At 42.2% G+C, this 20,182-nt stretch overlaps 1 protein-coding gene across 2 annotated transcripts in view; it reads left to right on the forward strand.

Moving 5' to 3' along the window:
* Positions 1–278: 278 nt before the first annotated feature.
* ITPR1 (inositol 1,4,5-trisphosphate receptor, type 1) overlaps positions 279–20,182 on the forward strand; it is a 437,331-nt gene continuing 417,427 nt past the window's right edge. For both annotated transcript variants that reach the window (XM_006846621.1, XM_006846622.1), the window contains exons 1-2: positions 279–370; positions 4,978–5,048. In XM_006846621.1, coding sequence (XP_006846684.1) covers positions 279–370; positions 4,978–5,048 — 163 coding nt within the window. The remainder of the gene's footprint in view (positions 371–4,977; positions 5,049–20,182) is intronic.

Here is a 20,182-nt window from a genome sequence, read left to right on the forward strand (position 1 = left end):
ACATTATTGTATTTGGAATATCCTAAAGTGAAGGGCGGATGGCGGATGGTGGGGTAGTGGCAGTAGGATGGGGAAATGTTGTATATGCCCTTACTTGGCTCATTTAAAGTGCCTGCCTGTCAAACTCATATTTAAATGTGACTTTTAAGTAGAGCCCTTTGGAAAATTAAGCTAAGCCAACTCTGGTGATTTTTTTTTTTTTTTCCTTCGCCTCAGAGCATTTCATTTTTTTTAACAACGTTGCATATTTTACTTTGTCTAGGATTCTCGAGAAAGACATGTCTGACAAGATGTCTAGTTTCCTACATATTGGAGACATTTGTTCTCTGTATGCGGAGGGATCGACAAATGGATTTATTAGCACCTTGGGGTAAGAGCCTAAGATTTCTCTGTAGCAGGATTTGTTAAGACATCATGACATCAGCTTAAAACTCTGATTTTTCTAAGATATGAATATTACCATTTTACTTAACTTTTACAGGAACAGGTTAAAGCCCTGAATACCAATGCTCATGCTAAGTTTAACTTTTCATATAAAGCATCATTTTCTGACAGTTCTGAAAAGTGAAGCCTCATTCATTAGAACTCATTAATGCCGAATTTGTTACATAATTTCCCTTTCTTTCATATATAAGGAAAAGTGCTAAATGTATGGAATAAAATTTTGAGGTGAACATTTACACACCCCAAAAAGAATGCTTTTTAGCTTTGAGGAACCTCTTGTTTAAAATAATGACTTACTGATATTATAAGTAAAGACCAGAACTTCTTTGCTCGATATATGTTTTCTTTGAACCAGAACTTTTCCTAGTTTAAATTACTGTATGTATTCTGAAATTATAAATTGCACAAAGCTCTCTAATTCAGAATTTTGATCTTTTAAGTATCTTTACCCACTGTTATAAGGGTATGAAATTGAGGGGCTTCCAAAGATCATGGACAACTGGAATGGAAAGATAGTTTATCCACAAACTTTTGAAGCCTCTTCATATAACCCATAATATGCTATAATTTGAGAATCAAGATGGTTAACTCCAGAAGAGTCACAAAAGAAGTATATTATATTGACTTTGTGTAGCAAAGAGTCGTTAGGTTTGGGGTGGCACTGGTGAATTTGGCACGAGTCTGTCGCATAAAAGGCCAACAGCTTCTCCAAGAACTTCATTTTCACAGCAGTGAGCAACTTCTTTGTAATCATGTTGTTGTTAAGTGCTGTCGAGTCAGTTTCGACTGACTGCAACGCTTTATAGGGTTTCGAGGAGCAGCTGGTGACCTTGAATCACCAACCTTGCAGTTTGTGGTCCAGTGCTAATCATAAAGTGCCAGGCCATCATTTAAGTATACTTGTTTTCTGCTTTTTGTGCAGAGTGCGTATTCCCAGGCCCTCATTCAGGTTAATGCATGTTCTGTTGTTGTTGTTAAGTGTCGTTGAGTCGGTTCTGACCCATAGCCACTCTATATAGTGTGTCTGAGGACCAGCTTATGAGCTTCAGCCGCTGACCTTACGGTTCAAACCAACCTTGCAATTCAGCGCAGTAATCCACATCACCACACCAGGACTCTATGATCCAAGCTCTGGGCATAACACATGCTCTTGTTGTTGTTGTTGTAATGTGCTATGGAGTCGGTTCCGACTCATAGTGACCCTGTACAAGGTTTCTAAGGCTGTAAATTCTTTATAGGAGCAGAAAGCCTCATCTTTCTCTCGCGGAACAGCTGGTAGTTTCAAACTGCTGACCTTGAGATTAGCAGCCTGATTCGTAACCACTACGCTACCAGAGTTCCTTAATACAGGCTCTGGGACCAAGTTATTCAAGATAGAAATTTGTAGCTCAAAGGGCCCAGTGCTTTCACTGTATAAAAATTGCGGTTTCAAAAGTCATAGATACAAAGAAGCCATGCATGCCTGCTGGGTCACCAAATCCAGTGACTGTCTGAGCCCTTATCTTTTCGGACTTCTTGACACTGTAGACCACCCCTTCGCACTTTCTTTTCTGTAGCTTTTGGCAAAGAGGCCTTCTGCTGCTTGTGCTTCTCCTTTCTTCTTTCTGTTCCCATATTTTAGTCTTTCATCCTCTTTCTATTCTTCGGCAACAACCAAAAAGTGTAAGTGTTTACTATGTGCCAGGCGCTGTGTTAGGTACTGCACAAACATCACCCTTTTAATGGCCAAACAATATTTTAAAGTGAGTACTTGTGTTAGCAAGGAGTTCTGGTGGCATAGTGGGTTATACATTAGGCTGCTAACCACAAGATCAGCAGTTCAAATCCACTAGCTGCTTCATGGGAAAATATGAAGTTTTCTGCTCCCATAAAGATTTACAGCCTCAGAAACCCTGTACACGGTTGCGTTGAGTCAGAACCAGCTCAACAGCACCCCACTACCACCATCACTAGTATTATTGCCATTTTGATGGAGATGAAATTGTATTGGACAGGGACCATCATTTGTCTAGAAGACTGGGGACTCTGGTGCCCCTGTAGAACTAGCTGTCCTGCCTTTGTTTCCCGACCACCTCCCTCTCTGATTGAATCTGACTGCCACACTCCTCAGTGACGGCTCATAGCTTTTATCTGCATGCTTGTTAAACCTTAGCCTCACCATATTGCCTGTCTTTCCTTCTCACCACTCTTCCTCTGTGTTTCTGATTTCTCTTACCATCATTGTTGCCCTCCCAGACACCAAGCTTGCCTCCAGGTAGTTGCCAAACCAACCCCTGAAATTTTAGTATCTACTTTTACCTTCTTCCCTTCCTTCCAGGGCATCTCTTCTTAAAATTCGCATGAGGTACGAACTATTTGCTTTGCAAGTGTTTCCCTCAAATATTACCAGGACCAGTTGCTGTTGAATCAGTTCCGACTAATGATGCCTCCTTGTGTGTCCGAGTAGAACTATGTTCCATAGGGTTTTCAATGGCATATTTTTCAGAAGTAGATCATCAGGCCTAGGGGAGATTCTAAGACCCCCTTCCCCAAGTATTATATTAGATCTGGGGGTAGCATTATTGTATCTGTACTCTCAAGGGCTCATCGTATCAATGCAAAACCCAAGTATAAAATCATTCTTGCAGGGGATTTTATATGTGCACATTCTGCTTTTGATGTTTTGCTTAGCAGCTCAGGCCATAGAAGTAAAATGGAATGTACACTGATCAAGGCTGTGCTCTTTTGTGCTTTTTGCACCATCTTATTGATGTAGTAAGGCCTTCTGTCTTGGAGCAGAAGGAAGCAACAGTTTGTGGGCTACTCTGGTAACTTGGATTCACCCACTAAATAGATACAGAGCATCTCACCCAGGTGGGCATATGTGCTGGCTTTGGGAATCTTTTGGTCCAGAAAGCAGTTTCTTGCCTTTGTGGCACTTCTAGTCTAGTGCACCATTTGTATCTTTCAGCCCCGCAAGGAACAGAGGACACCAGAGAAAAGGTAGAGTGAGCAGGAAATACCTGATGGAGGGGCTTCATGGGAGAGGTGGCGACTCTGACTCTATGCCTTCAAAGATAGGCAGGGGTTTAAGAGGTGCAGGGGAATTTTGGAAGAAGGAGCAGCAAGAGTAAAGGCAGGGTATTTACTGGGATCTTGCTTTTGGGATAAGAGGCAGCAGTCGATTTATGGAAGAAATCCTTGGAAAATGAAGCAGCCCTACCTTATATCAGCAGTGCCTGAGTGGTCCAAGTGGTTAATGCACTTGGCTGCTAACTAAAAGGTTGGAGGTTACGGTTCCCCCAGAGGCACCTCAGAAGAAAGACCTGGTGATCTACTTTTTTAAAAAAATCAGACATTTGAAAATCCTGTGGAGCATAGCTGTACTTTGACTACGGCAGAATAGGCATGAATAGGCATTGACTCGTGGCAGCTGGTGTTTGGTTAACAATGCCAGTTTTAGGATCTTGGACAAGCCATTTAACTTCTCAGAGCCTCACTTTCCTCATCTGTTCAACTTTTTCTTATATTTTATAACGGTTCTTCTAGAAGAAGTGTGCAAATTAGTTTGGCTTGACAGGACTTTAAATACGGGATATTCATGTAAATTTGGCACCGTGGGTCCATATGACAAGCACTGGATTGCAAACCACAAGGTTACCGTTCTAGCCCAGTAGTGGCTATTTGGGGAAAAGATGTGATTTTCTTTTCCCTCAGATTTAAAAGCCTTGGAAACCCTATATATATGGTCAGTATTATTTGGAAGTGACTTGGCATTTAACAACTGTAATTTATTTGTAATTTTTTGCTTTTCCACACTAGTAGCATTTGAAGCACAAAATTCTTTCACATGCTCCCATCTGAAAATGTTTCCCTCACCTTCAACCCCCATCTCTTTTTCAACGCTTTCAATAGGACCACCTCTGCCAGCAGGTGCTCAGGTGGCCTTTGGGCACAATTCATTTCTGGCTGCACATTTTCCTTTATTTTCTTGGTTGTTATGTGCTGTCAAGTCAGTTAGGGTTTCTGAGGAGCAGTTGGTGGGTTTGGACCCCCATCCTTGGGATTAGTAGTCCAATGATTAATCCTACAGCACCATACCAGGACTCCTTACAGTCATTGAAATATAATTCTCCTTCTGGTTTGTCCTTTTGACTCTGGAGCGGCTAAGAGCAGGACCCCATCTCATATTCATTCTCATATCCCAGGACCACAAAACATTGTCTGGCACCACTCAGCTACTGCTAGTGGGGTCTATGACCAGACCCCAGCCTGCCTCTTGACTTCACTGGTATTGCACACTGTGCACAAATCCATCGTGGGTGTGGTGAAGCAAAAGAAGCCGCCGAAAGCAGTAGATTAATGTGCCCACGATAGCAGCAGGACCTTGTGATATACCTCTAGTATCAACAGCTCCTTGGCAGGAGAACAGGTGTCAGGCTAAGTTTTGTGCAGGAAAAGCCCTGCGATGTTTGTTTGGTTTTTACCTGATACTTTGGGATTTATTTTCTTAGGCTTGACTTGTTATAGCATTTGTCTTTGTCTTACCCACAGCCTGGTAGATGATCGCTGTGTTGTACAGCCAGAAGCCGGGGATCTTAACAATCCACCTAAGAAATTCAGAGGTAAGGTGGTGGCCCTCCTGGGGTGGACACCTGACTCACTTGAGAACCCATGAGATGTACTGTCATGTGTATGTCTTCTGTCTTCTTTAATGTGATGATAAGTTTATATACTTAAACATATTTTTAAAAAATGATTTCAATCCCAAGTCTTGAAAATGCATAAGATTAATTCAGAGTCAAGATTGGGATGGCTTTAGTAGTGCCTTAATTTGTCTGCTGAGTAAATTTTGGTTAAATGCTTATTCTGTTTAAAGTCTTCCATTTGTGCAGACATATCTCCAAATAAATCAGAGTTGTTTGTGTATGCACATAAATAAGATCGGGTCACCAAGAACATTTGTTATTTCATCATATCTCATTCTTTTTTGGGGAGCTTTTGATATTGTTAGTTGTTTTAACCTGGAATGAGCAGTTTTGGTTATTTCACTTGCTTTTTGAATTAAAGCACATAGGCAGGACAGTTTTCATAGCAGTATTGGCTTTCTTTTTAGGCCTCCTGCGTTTTATGCTTTCTCTGGAATGTAGTTTTTTTTCCAGGTGGTATTTAAAATATAGTTGATACCATAGATGATGAGGATTTTGTTTTTGCTTGTTGTTTTCAGTTGTAGCTGTATATTAGAATTGTCTGGGGGAGATTTTTAAGTAAATAGATACTCAGAGCCCCATTCCAGATGAATTAATAAATTAGTCTCTAGAGTCTTGGAACCTGGGCACTGATATCTTTTAAGACTTCCTAAATGGTTCCTATGTACAGTTAAGGTAAGGTAAGGTGAGTTAAGTATTTGACTAACGGCTTCAGTCCCAAAGGATCCAAATATTGCCATTTGCATGGTTATATCATTTGAGTTACAAATTCTTACTGGTTAGCGATATACAAACTGCTTGTTATGCATAAAAGCTGAGGAAATTAGGGCAAAATAGAAGGCAGAGGTTCAGATGGAGAGAAGCCATTTGGCATTTGAGCTGCATCCAGTTTGCATGGAATTTTCAGGAGTGTGTTTTCATCTGAGGATCGAGTGGGGAAACTTTAAAAAAAAGAAAAGCTGTTGACATAGGACCCAAGTGACGGAACTAGAGGTTGTCGTTGCTTCTCTCGCCTTTTCCATTTCGATCCGTCCTCCATGTTTTCCTTTAAAACAAAATCCTGAATGCAGTAGAAATAGAAGGTTTAATCAAATGGTTATGATCCACTAGCTCTTAGAATTAATTCCTTGCTCTGAGTCATAAAGGGAGCAGGACCTTTTAACTTGTTGCTAGATTCTGTGCTAAGTTCATGGGACCATCCATTCATCCATCCTGTGAAGTGAAGGCGGAATTAGTAGTTAAGTGGCCCATCTGGGATCTCACCACTGGATGGAGTGAGTTTTATGGGTCACAATTTTGCTTACAGAGAGAAATCAGCTGGTAAGCAGCTTTCAAAAAACACTGGTGTCTGAGTTCCACTTCCAGGAATTTAGATTTAACTGGCATTGGGATTTACAAAAGTTCTCCGGGTTTAGAACCATTACTAATGGAACTGGGGCTATCATGTTATTGTTAGCCACCATTAGAGTTGGCCTGTCACAGGACAACCTCCTATGTTGAGCAGACTGAAGTATTTGCCACTACTGCCCCATCCCCATGGTCAGTTGTAGATTGGACCATTGTGATCCAAAAGCTTGTCATAGACTCCTTTTCTGAAGTAGATTTCCAGACCTTTCCTCCTACTCTGTTTTAGTTTGGAAGCTCCACTAAAGCCTATTGAGCATCATAACAAAACACAAGTCTCCCTTGAGGGTCAGGTGTTGGCTGCGCATGAGATGAAATGGCTGTGAATTGAACTCAGGTCTTCTGCCTGGAAAGTGAGAGTTCTACCTCTAAACTACCAGTGCCCCCTACCTGGGCCCTAAATCAAAGTCGTTATTACTCAGGGATGAGCTGGTCCATCTGGGAACCCAGTGGAGGGATATGAGTAAAGGAGCGCCTTGCTTGAGTCTAGTGTGAACGTTCATCTACACACAGGTCGTCAGGGTTGAGAAGTGAACCTGGGGAAGATTTTAACACACTGCACAAAGTTGGGTAAAGTTAGCCAGCAGCACCGTTACCTGAATACGTTATGAGAATGTTAAAATAAATAAGATCTCCTAGGAGAAGTCAGAAGGCGTATGTTTTCCCGGCACTAGGAGCTCTGGGAGCATAGTGATTAAGAATCGGGCTGCTAATCTCACAGTCAGCAGTTCGAAACTACCAGCTGTTCTGCAGGAGAAAGATGAGGCTTTCTGCTCCCGTAAAGATTTACAGCCTTGGAAACCCTGTACAGGGTCGCTATGAGTTGGAACCTACTCCACGGCACATAACAACAACAACAACAGGATAGAATGAGGAGCTCTGGTGTTGTAGTGGTTAGATAGATGCTCAGCTGGTAACTGAAAGGACAGCGGTTTGAACTCACCAATCTCTCTGGGACAAAGATGAGGCAGTCTTGGGAAGATTGGTTATTGCTGTTAAGCGCCCTCTAGTTAAGTGCCAACTCATAGCAACCCTGTGTCAGGTTTCCAAGGAGTGGCTTGGTGTGTTTGAACCACTTGTCTTAACCTTACCTACACTAGGACTCCAGCCAAGGAAATCCTATAGAGAATTTCTGTTTTGTCCTATAGGGTTGCTGTGAGTTGGAATCATCTGGACATCAAGGGGTTTATTTTTCATTTTTGGGTTAGGATAAAAGGACCTGGTGTTTATTTAGATACCTGTTTGGTGGCTGATTTGAAGGGATTGTTTTGAGATAAGCATGATGGGCGGATGGAGGGCATTTGAAAAGAACCAAACTCTGCTTATGGCTTCTTGGCCTGTTTTTATAGGTGGTCATGTGATACTGACTTGATTGGTTGACTGCCTTTCTCCATAAATTAAAAATCAAGGTTTCTAGCTTGTGAGCCGCTTTATACTTGTGGGAAAATCTGGTTCCGAACCAGCTTTGCTGCAGGCTCTGTGAATGTAGGTCATGACTGAATAAATCTCACACATTTTTCTTAACCCAGAGGCCCCTGCACCCAGACAAGGGGTCCAGGCAGACAGAGGGCGGGGAAGACCTGCTCTGTAACCAGGAACCTGAGAAGCAAGTATTCAACACTTTTCCAAAGCAGCCCTTCAAATCTGGAGCAGAATCCTTTTAAAAATCAGCTTTATTTTCTAAGAAGAAGAAAAAAGATGTGTCTTCTGGAATGGATTGCTGCCTTTGCAGTGGAAGTGTATTTTGATTTAACTGTTTTTTGCTGTGTAGAAATTGTACTCAGGGCTAGTGGATCATTTGAAGGCATTTCTGGTCCATTTCCTCATAGTGCCATTGCACCTTGGGTTTTAACAAACACATATGGAAAAGTGAAATGCTGGCAAGAAGCCAAAGGGGATGATTGCTTCTTTATCTGAGCAATCGGCAGAGCTACATTTAGTCGGTTGAGTTTGCTCTTGCCTCATTGTTTCTTTGCCAAGTTGCTTCTTGCTCCTGAAGTAAATGGAAATGAGAGGCCTGTTTATGCAATACTCACTGTGACTTCTAACTTTGTGTTTTTAAATTTAATGCTTAATAGCATAGGATCAAGCTTCCTAGGTACATATCCAAATTCTGCAAATTCTAAAAATCCTAGACATTTTTTCTTAATCACTGGAAACCTCAGCTTTCGTATCTGTAAAATGTTGTTGTCGTTAAGTGTCGTTGAGTCGGTTCCTATGCACAGTGACCCTGTATAGGGTTTCCGAGGAGTAACTGGTGGGTTTGAACCACTGACCTTGCCATTCAAACTGACCATTATATCCCACAGCGCCAACCCAGACTCCTCTCTGTGAAATGGGGGATGATACTAGTACCCATCTCATAGGGGTACTGTGAAGATTAAATGTGTGTGAAGAATTTAGTTGGAAAGTGATAGTGTATGGGTAGAATTCTTGCCTTCCATGGGGGAGACCCAGCTTCTATTTCCAACTTCCTGTTTAGCCTCCGCTTTAGCAGTAGGGCCTTGTATGTTGCTGTGATGTTAAACAGATTTTTATGGAGTTTTCCAGATGAAGACAGACAAAGAAGGAAGTTCTAGTGATAGATTTCTGAAAATCAGCCAATGAAAACCCTATGGATTACAATGGTCCCTATGGACCACAATTAACTATGGGAGTGGCACAGAACTGGGCAGTGTTTTGTTCTATTGTGTTTGGGGTTGCCGGTAGTTGGGGACTGACTTTGATGGCAGCTAACAATAAACCTTCCTGATAGTAATGGTGGTTGTGTGCCATGGGGTCGGTTCCAACTACCAGCAACCCTGTATAGGGTTTCTGAACTATAAAATTTTACGGGAGCAGAAAGCCTCATCTTTCTCCTGCAACAATAAGCCTTGTTGTTAAGTGCTGTCAAATCAGTTCTGTCCCATAGCAACCCTGTATAGGGTGTCCAGTGAACTTGAACCGCCGACCTTGAGGTTCAAACCAACCTTGCTGTCCATTGCATTAACCCACAGTGCCATACCAGGACTCCCAATAAGCCTTGTTGTTGCTGTTAATTACCATTGATTCTGTTCCGACCTGTAACGACTCAAGGAGCATCTGGTGATTTTGAACTGCCAATTTTGTGGTTCAAACCAACTTTGTAGTCCAGTACACTAACCCACGATGCCACACCAGTACTCCCCCAATAAGCTTTAGGTGTTCTTAGGTACTTCTGGTATGGTGTGATAGTATAGGCACTGGCATCAAACCACCATCCACTGCTTGGAAGTCCTATACAAGGACTTGAATAAGTTGAAACCGACGCACTTGACAATGACAACAACAACAACATAGAGATTGGCACTTAGCATTGGTGGCAGAAGGGAAAGGAGCTACAGGTGAATCCCTTAATCGTATGAGAGTAAGTATCTATATATTGTTAGCTTTGGGCCCAGTGCCCCTATATACCAGGGAGATTTAAAAAGTTCATGTAAAAAATGGAATTGAAAGATAATGGATTTTTTTCCTGAACTTTTTGAAGCCCCCTTCTACTAGCTGAGTGACTCTGACAAATGGCTTTGCTTTTCTGAACATGTTTCCTCATCTGTAAAATAAGGGAAAGTACTTTCTTCCCTATAAGGATAATAGGACAAAAGATAATGTGGTTAGAGGCTAAGACAGTTCGTAGTCTATGGCGGCTGCCCAGTGATTGGTAGCTGTTATTTTTCAAAGTAGATGCAGAGGAGCTTGCATCTACTTTGAAAAATAAAATAGATGCATACTGAAGGAACATGCTTGCTTTGCTCTCATAGTTAAAATGCATTTCCATGTGAATGGCTTTTTTACAACTCCCCTGAATAGATCTTCCTCTGTACTAAGAGAAGACTGGTTACACATCTGTTTCACGTAAGCCACGTCTTTTCCATTATCTGAGTGAATTTGGACGGCAACATTGCGTGTGATGGAGAATGAATCAGTTACTTTACTGCTTTTGTTAATGTGGTGTCATTTTGAAGAATGAGTGTCCATGATGGTTAAAGCTGGACCTCTTTTCTCCCTGTATTTGTGTTGGCTTGGCCCACAATCTTGAGAGAATATGGAAGGCAAACATCAGATTGAAACCAGAAATAGCAGTTGTGTGGTTAGTGAATTCTTTTTTCTCTGGGTTAGCTTTTCCTCTTCAATCCCTACTCTTCCCTTCCTCTTGCTAAATATAATAGAACCTTGTACAAAGAAAAGATGGAAACTAACATCAAGTCTCTGTTTTTTTAACTTCTAGATTTTCAGCTGTTTTAAATAGAATATGCAGGATTGTTTGAGTAGAAACAGGGAACTGGGAGTTTTGGGCAATAAGATAGGCTCTAGTGTTGATCCCGTCATTGATTGTGTAATCTCCCCTTTGAGATTGGGGCTCTAGTCAAGTTATGGTCATCAAAACTTGATCTTTTCCATTTAGGTCAAGAGGCAGATCTTGACTCCAAATTCTTAATCTTGGACAAATGCCACCATATCAGTGTGACACATTGGGAGATTTTTCTTTTAACCTTTCAGAAACTCAGTTTAAGATGAGAAGACGTTTGTTTTGTGACTGGCAGGGAGCATGGCAGCGTTATTATATAATTAAGCCTCGGTACTTTATTTGAATTAGGGAAGAGATCAGAAATGAGGTTGAATCTGTGGATGCTGTAGATTAAGTATTGTTCTGTCACCTAACCACCCCCTTCTTGCCACAATGAGGCTGATTTAAGGCACAGTATTTCAGTCTAGGAGTCCTGTGTGGCGCTGTGGGTTAATGCACAGACTGCAAAGCCACTTGAACTGCAAGGCTGGTCGTTCAAGCTCACCAGCTGCTCCTTGGAAACCCTATACAAGGTTGCTATGGGTCGGAATCTTCTCGACGGCACTTAATAACAACAACAATTAAAGGTAGCACTAATGTAGAAGAGAACCAGGTTGGGAAGGTGGAAGTTGATGTAGTGTTTCACTAGTCTAGCACTTTGCTAGAATAGAATTCTGAATCCTGCTTCTAGTACAAATGAAGGGTCTAGCCTTGAGCGAATAAGCTGGAACCCAGTGTTTGGTCATCTCCAGAGTGAAATGTTGCCTGTGGATTCCTGATTTGCTTAGCATGTGTCCTACTTACAACAATGATAGCCTTAGAATTATGATTTCAATATAGGAAGAAGTATATTGTATTGCTGTGACAAGCCACAGTTGGACCCAAATCATGGTCATTGAATTTGAGGATGTGATTTGTGGCCTTTGTATTTTTACTGAACCTTTCTTTGTCAGAATAAGGGAGCCCATGTGATGCTGTAGTTTAAGCACTGGGTTACTAACCACAACATTGGCAGGTCAAACCTACTAGCCATTCTTTGGAAACCCTATACAGCAGAGATGAGGAACCTTTTTACTACCAAAATTTTTAACATCATTTGCGGGCTATACAAAATTATCAACTTAAAAAAAAAGTACCCTGCTATATTTGGTAAAACATTTAATTAACTCACCCTAATGGTGTCCTGGTGTGGTGCTGTGGGTTAATGCGCTAGACTGCAAGGTCTCTTTGAACCACAAGGTTGGTGGTTCAAGCTCACCATTGCTCCTCGGAAACCATGAATGGTCGCTATGAGTAGGTACTGACTTGATGGCACTTAACAACAACAACAATGTGATGGCTAGAATCCTGGTGTGGTGCTGTGGGATAATGCACTAGACGGCAAGGTTGCTTTGAGCTGCAAGATCATCGGTTCAAGCTCACCATTTGCTCCTTGGAAACCCTATACAAGGTCACTATGGGTTGGAAATGACTCAACGGCACCTAACAACAACAACAATATGATTGTTGGAACTATGGTTGCCTTGGCAGGGCCCAAAACCACATGATTGTGCGGGCCTCATATGGCCCATTGGCTTGATGTTCCCCATCCCTGCTCTACAGGATAGCTGTGAGTCAGAAGTGACTCGATAGCACTTAACAACAAGAATGTGGTGCTATGGTTAAGCATTTGGCTGCTAACAGGAGTGTTGGTAGTTTGAACTCAGCAGTTGCTCTAAAGAAGAAAGATGGCAGTATCTGTCCATAAAACTTTACAGCCTTGGAAACCCTATGAGACAGTCTACTTTGTCCTGAAGGGTTGTTATGGACTGGAGGTCAGTAGGTTGTCAAGATAAGACCCACACACAGGATGAGGCCAGATGGGGTCTAACCTGGACCTTGGATAATCTGGGTTAGGGTGCCATAACAAACTCATTGGCTTACTTTTTTTCAAACAATCCTTCCCTGCACATTGTTTTCATTGTTGCTAGGCAACATTCTTTCTTTTTTTTTTTTTTTGGCAAGGCACTGAAGGAATGAGCCCATATCTTATTTAGTTTTAAATACCCACATGCATAGGGGAGGGCCTAACTTAAATTTTGTTTGTTCTTTTGATTCTAATCCATAACGGGTCTTTAGCAGTGGGGGGTGCAAGACTTAGTTTCTGCCTGTCTTGCTAAATAAGGCAGAAAAATCAGTCTATTTAAGGTGCTTGTCAAGTATAAGCCTTGGGGCGTATTGAAGGTTTTCTGTACGTGTGCTCTGTGCCCACAGCCTCTTTGTAGGAGGGAGAGTCTCCTGCAACTTATTTCATATTCTCGGAAATCATTTTAAATTTAATAAAAAGATTAGTGGTTTTTTTCTGATAGTCATTTTCAGATTTACAAGTTTCTCTTCATCTTGTACCAGCAGACTGTATCGAAAGGGAACAAAACTGTAATTTAAATCATTTTCTCCAGGCAACATCCAAGGCTCTGCAGCATGTTACATAGTCGCTGGGGATGGTACCTGCTTCTTGATGCTGCCAGAGTCCCACACAGTGCATTGAGTCCCCATCAGAACGGAATCCTGCTGACTGCCTCAGAGCTTGGACGTTTGTGTCTCAGGACTGAGCATGGACACTGTGACGCTTACACTGTCCTTTGTGCCCTGCATCTTGTGGTTGTGGTATGCCATTGAATCCGTTCTGACTCAGAGTGACTCTGTATAGAGTTTCTGATGCTGTAAATCTTTCTGGAAGCAGTAAGCCTCATGTTTCTCCTGTAGAGCGGCTGGTGGAGTTGAATCACCGACATTGTGCTTTGAGCTACTGCGCTCCCCTCATGACCTGGGTAGGTTTCTTTTTACCTCCTTGAGCCACCCTTGGAAAGTCAAACTAAAATCCTTGCTTGGTATTCATTTACTTTTATGTTCCTGCTTTGTTTTTTTTTTTAAATATCTTTACAAATGTGAAATTCTTCAAGTGCAGCCAATGATTTTCTTTTGTCATCTCATTGAATCCTACTATTGCTATCAACGCTTCTTCCATAAAGGACTCCATTGAATTGGAAATCAATATGGTTCTCCTAAAAGCAGTAAATACAGGATGATGAAGGGGCTATTTGACAAAGAAGACAGGTGAGGAATCACTTGAGTTTACAATAACTGTTCCTTCCTTGACAAGTGTGGACATTAGAGAGAGGTGTAGGAAGCCTTGAGTGAAAATGAGGGGATCGCTCTCTGAGATGTATTGGCACAATAGTCAAAACAGTGGGCTCCAACCTTCTAGTGGTCATGAAGGTGAGGAGGACCCACAACAACAGACTTCAACTTGCTAGTGATCCTGAAGGTGGGGAGGAGCTGGCAAGGTTGCGTTCTACTCTCCTTAAGGTCACCATGTGCCTGAGCTGACTCAACAACACAACTGGAATCTTCTGGGATGGAAGATCAAGTCTTTGTCAAAACTGGCATCAGGATGCACCCTGAGTTTCCACCCCCATTGCTTTTTGGTTGTGTTTGGGCTCTGGATTAAATTTTGTTTCTCCTGTCACCCTATGTGATTAATGATAATTTGTCTTCTAAATGACAATACTAATGAATGCCTCATACAGTGCTTTTTGTTATTGTTAAGTGCTGTCAAGTTGGTACTGACTTATAGTGATCCTATGTAGAGTTTCTTAGGAGTGGCTGGTGGGTTTGAACCACAGACCTTGTGGTTAGCAGTGAAGTGTTTATCCAACACTAGGACCCAACGCCTAGAGAGACCAAATCTTGCCCTGCATTCCAAATTTTGCCCTGCATTCCGGACCTGGTATCTGCCATCATGTAGGCCCTTAGTTATAAACTTCGTCTTTGATACTTTGAACATGTTATCAGGAGGAAACAGTCCCTGGAGAAGATCATACTTGGCCAAGTGGGCAGTCCGTGAAGAAGAGCGAGAATCCCAAGGAGACGGCTTGACATAGTGGCATCAACAGTAGGATCAGACATGACAACTGTGAGGCTGGCACGTAAGGGTGATAGGAGTCGGAACCAACTCAGTAGTACCTAATAACCACAGTTAAAAGTTAGTTGAAAAGAAATGACTATTATTTACATAAATACGGTTTTCACTGTTACCAATTCTAGAAGTGTTCTTGTTGATGACATTAGAGGTTGAGTGAGTGCTGACTTTTTTGCAGTGATGACTTAAACTGTCTTAATCTTTTCCCCAAACTGCCGGAATCTGTTCAGTTTTAGCCAATGCTACTATAACAGAACTACCATGAGCAGATAATTTAACAAACAGAAATGTATTCTCTCATAGTTAGGAGGCTAGAAATCTGAATTCAGAACATTGGCTCTGGGGGAAAAGTCCTTGTCTCCTTTCAGCATGTGTAGGCCTGCATTCCTTAGAGACTCCCCTTGTATTTGGCCTCCATTTAACCCCTGGATGTAGGAGCTTCACAGGGCATGGATCCCAAATCTGAAGGATGTACTCCACTTTGGGCTCATCTTTCATGGTGGTAGCAGGTCCTTCCTTGTCTGGGCACTTCACTCTCCTTTTTATCTCTTGTAAAATGAAAGGTATCACATGTCACCCCACTGGGCTGTATGGGATTAACGGCATTGTCCTACTCTTAATTCTTTTATTGGTTGATCACACCAGATCACATCGCATAACTGCCACATTGCATCATTACATAACTGCTAAACCACCGAGAAGCATCATCCGTCCAAGTTGAGATGTAATATTTGGAGGGGGGCCTGGATTCCATCTATGACAGTATACTTTTGGAAAGATATCTTATAGTTGAGTTGATTTCTTCTTGGACAATAAACTCTCAGTGGCCTCATCCTCTGGGACTGTCTACTTCACTCCTGAATGTTTTATCTTCCCCACCCCCCCCTTCTTCATGCATATAGTTTGAAGAGTATTTGATTTCATTCAGAATGTGATCAAGAAATACAAATAATTATTAATTACCTGCCTGCTGTGTGCCTGGCATTCTGGTAGGACCTTTTGCTCTTTGTCTTTGTGGGGGTACCTTGTTGATGTGGGTGGTATTGTTGTCCCTAATTTGTTTGGGCACCATTTTTGTAGGTTCAAGGAATTTCAGTTGAACTTAAAACTGAGATTTCAACCCAAATCTGAATGTCTTTAAGTGTCTTCAAAGTTTCTACTAAGACATTCAAGTGAGTGAATACAGTTTTGATACTCATCTGGGCTCTCTTTTTTGGTCCTGAAGTTCTGTATTTAAGAATCATCTTGCTCAATGGGAATAAAGCTAAGTGACAACTAATAGGATAAGTCTCAAAACTATATTACCCAATGTGTCATCGAGAGAACTTGAGACATTTTAGACTAGCTTGAGAGACAGCATTTCTCATGAAAGTTGCCCCAGCAGGCTTCTCCAACTTGCTGTGTTTCTTTCTACCTGTACCACCTTTGTGCCTGTGTGTAATCACCCTCTCCAGCCTGCCAGGTACTGCATTCACTGTGAGCTGTTCTGTGTGCTTAGGATGAAGGACATACTCTCAAGGGCCATAGGACCCTGCACAAGTTGACCTATGTACCTCTCAGCTTCATCTGCAACCTCCGGTCCACATTGTGTCCTCCCAGCAGATGGATTGATTTCTTTGTGGTAGTCAGCATGCTTTATCCTCTCTCTGGACTTTGATATGTGCTTTTTCTTCTGTTGGAAATGATCTCCCTCTCTCCATCCTTCCTCCGGCACCACTCCTCTCTAATGCCCACTCATCCTACATATCTCGGAGGTCTCCTGTGGGGTGTCTTCCCTAACTCTTTCTGTGAGGATAAGGTGCCTTGTCTGTGCATAGACTCAGCTCTGCTCTTCCTTGGTCATTTCACTGTGGGCATGCTACTAAACCTCTAAATATCTCCGCTTCCTCAGCTTATATTTGGGTCATTAGTAGACATCCTCACTAGATTTTTGTAAGGAGTAGATGAGTTAATCTTTATGACATACTTAAAGGAATACTGGCTCATGTTTAGGAGTTCTTACTTGGCCTCTAACTGAAAGGTTGGCCCTTCAGGCCCATCCAGAGGCTCCTGGGAAGAAAGGGATAGTGGTTTACATGGAAAACCCGGCAAAGCACAGTTCTCCTCTGACACTCAGATACACACTGGGTCACCGTTAGCTGGAGATGACTCAGTAGCAAAAAGAATTTTTTTAAAAACTCGTATTAAATGTCATGTCGTTGCTACTATTGCTGGGTTTTCACTCAGCACTTACCCCCTACTCTATTGTCTGTGAGGTCAGAAGTGATATCTATTTTATTTATTGACATCTCCCGATGGCTTTGTATAAGCCCTTGTTGAGTGCTGTAGGATATGCACTGATTTGCTAACTGTAAGCTTGGTGGTTTGACCCCGCCAGTTGCTCTCAGAAACCCTATGGTGGTGATGATGGTGTGCTGAGGAATTGGTTCTGACTCATAGTGACCCTGTACGGGGTTTCTGAGGCCATAAATCTTTACTGGAGCAGAAAGACTCATCTTCCTCCTGTGGAATGGTTGGTAGTTGCAAACTGCTAACTTTAAGGTTAGCAGACCAACTGTTAACCACTCTGTTACCAGAGCTCCTTCAGAAACCCCATACAGAGCTGCTGTGAGTCAGAAATGACTTGATGTCATAGAACAACATCAACAAAGTTTTGTACGGAGACTTGGTGTGGTACTGTGGGATAAGCACTGGACTGCTGACGAAAAGGGTGGTGGTTCATTTCCGACAGAAGAAGCTGCTGTTCCTTAGAAACAAGATACAAGGTCCTGTGAGTCCGAATTGACCTGACAGCACTCAACAGCTGCAATAACAAGACAGCTTATGGGAGACTCTTAGATGTGTGCAGACTAATTACCAGCTCCTCTGGTAGCATAGTGGTTACAAATTGGGCTGCAAACCTCAGGTCAGCAGTTTGAAACTACCAGCTGTTCATGCGGGAGAAAGATGAGGCTTTCTGCTCCCTTAAAGATTTACAGCCTCGGAAACCATGTATAGGGTCACTAGGAGTCGGAACTGACTCCAGGGCACATAACAATAACAACAACAGGCATTGCCTCATAAGCCTGAATTTGCATAGACATCCCCTAGGATCCTGTTACCAATGTAGATTCCTGCCCTAAAGTCTGCATTTCTAGCAGGTTTCCAGGTCCTACTAAGGAAGATGGGTGTGGCCCCTGAGAACTAGGATCAGTGGATAAAAGTGACCAAAGAGACAGTTTTGAATGTAAGGCTCTTGCTGCTAACTCTAAGCGCTGAACAGTTGTTCAGTTACTGAGTTTCCCCTCATTTAAAGGAGACTGGCCATTTGTCAGGGATTTTGGACACAGAATTTCTGCTCTGGGACAGAGGTTAGGTAGAAGATCCCATTTAACTGGAAGTGTCTGTGCTTTCCCACCAAAGGATCCAGCTGTTTCTTGTGTTTTTGCTTCCTGTGGACGCCTGGTGGTTGGGAACTTGGGTTAACCAACAGCTGGGGAGAGTACAAATACACTCTGCAGATGAGACGCTCTTAGGAAGCCAAACGTGTTCAGTCCAATTGGTAGAGAACATTGCAAATTAGTGGCAAGATGGAAGTATTGAATCTTTAAAAGGTGAAAAGACTTAGGATTTGATATCCTGTTTTCAATCATGAAAGGTGTGCATGAGGGATGGCACCCTCTCTCTCCATACTTAATTCAACTGCTTGCTGAGCAAATAATCCAAGAAGCTGGACTGTGTGAAGAGAAACGCAGCATCAGGATTGGAGGAAGACTTTTCAGCAGCCTGCAATATGCAGATGACACCGCCTTGCTTGCCAGAAGCAAAGAACACGAAGATCAAGGCCTTTGGTATGAATTATACCTCAGTGTTGAGAAAACAAAAATCCTCACAATTGGACCAATAGGCAACATCATAGTAAACAGAGAAAAGACTTAAACTTGCCAAGGATTTCATATTATATGGATCCACAATCAACAACCATGGATGCCGCAGTCAAGAAATTAAAGAAATGTATTTAAAAAACAAAAACAAAAGCTTTTATTGTCTATTGAGTGAATGACGCTTACAGGACAGATGATCACCATTTTTACATTTAGCAGATCATTCATCCTTCGCCAACATTACTTACCTCCGTTACTTTTTGTGTGTGTTTAGACATACCACATTGTAAATATGTATTTGTTTAAACATCCAAAGGACCTAGCGGGCATGCTGCTATTCTCAGTCCGTGGGCCAATGGTCCACTGCTGTCTGTCTCTCCCTGTAATCACCTCTGCCACCATCTCTGTTGTTGCCGCTTTTCTGGTCATGTTCCCTCGTTCTTCTCATAATCTTCCCTCTTGATGGTCCTAGGGCCCCCTGTTTCTGAGATGACAGACTAAGTGCTCCCCCTTTTAGTTGCACCTCTTCTACAAAACTAATGTATTTCATTGGGCAAATCTGTTGGAAGATCTCTTTAAAGTATTAAGAAACAAAGAAGTCATTTTGAGAATGAAGGTGTGCCTGACTCAAGCTCAGTAGCAACATATGCATGTGAACTCTGGACAGTGAATAAGGAAGACCAAAGAAAAATTATGGTGTTGAATTGGCTATAATGTTGGTCTTTGAATTATGGTGTTGGTAAAGAAATGGAATATACCATGGAATGTTAGGAGGAAGAAACAAAGCTGACTTGGAAGAAGTATCGCCAGATTGCTCCTTAGAAATGAAAATGGCAAGACTTCATCTCAGGCAAGACTACTTTGGACATGTTATCAGCAGGGATCATGTCCATGGAGAAGGGAAAATGCTTGGAAAAGGAGAGGGTCAGTGAAAAAGAGGGAGATCTTCAGCGAAATGGATTGACATTGTGGTTGCAGCCGTGGGCTCAAGCATGCAGTGCTTGTAAGGATGCTGCAGGACTGGGCAGTGTTTTCTTCTGTTGTGTATGGGGTATGTCTGAGTCAAAACTGACTTGATGTAGCAGCAACAATATTACAGAGCAATGTTCTGTAAAATCTGACTTTTATGAGTAGTTAAGATGTATTGGTGAGTCTTGGTGAGGCACTGTAGGATAAGCACTGTACTGCTGACCCACAAATTGCAAACCTACCGGCTGCTCCTTGGCTACCCTATACAGGGCCACTACGAGTCGGAGCCAAATTGATGGCAAGATATGTTGCTGACACCATGTACAAGGGGACTTCAAAATGTTAGTGGAAAATGGAATGAAAAGAGAATGGAATTTTTTCACAAACTTTTTGAAGGTACCTCATATGGCAGAGTCGAGCTATACCCTGCAGGGTTTCCAGTGGCTGATTTTTCAGATCACCAGGTCTTTCTTTTGAAGTGCCTTTAGGTGGATTCGAACCTCTACCCTCTTAAATTCAGTGGAGTAACCATTTGTACTACCTGGGTTGC

The sequence above is a fragment of the Chrysochloris asiatica genome, unplaced genomic scaffold (assembly GCF_000296735.1).
Source record: "Chrysochloris asiatica unplaced genomic scaffold, ChrAsi1.0 scaffold00028, whole genome shotgun sequence".
NCBI classification, from domain to species: domain Eukaryota; kingdom Metazoa; phylum Chordata; class Mammalia; order Afrosoricida; family Chrysochloridae; genus Chrysochloris; species Chrysochloris asiatica.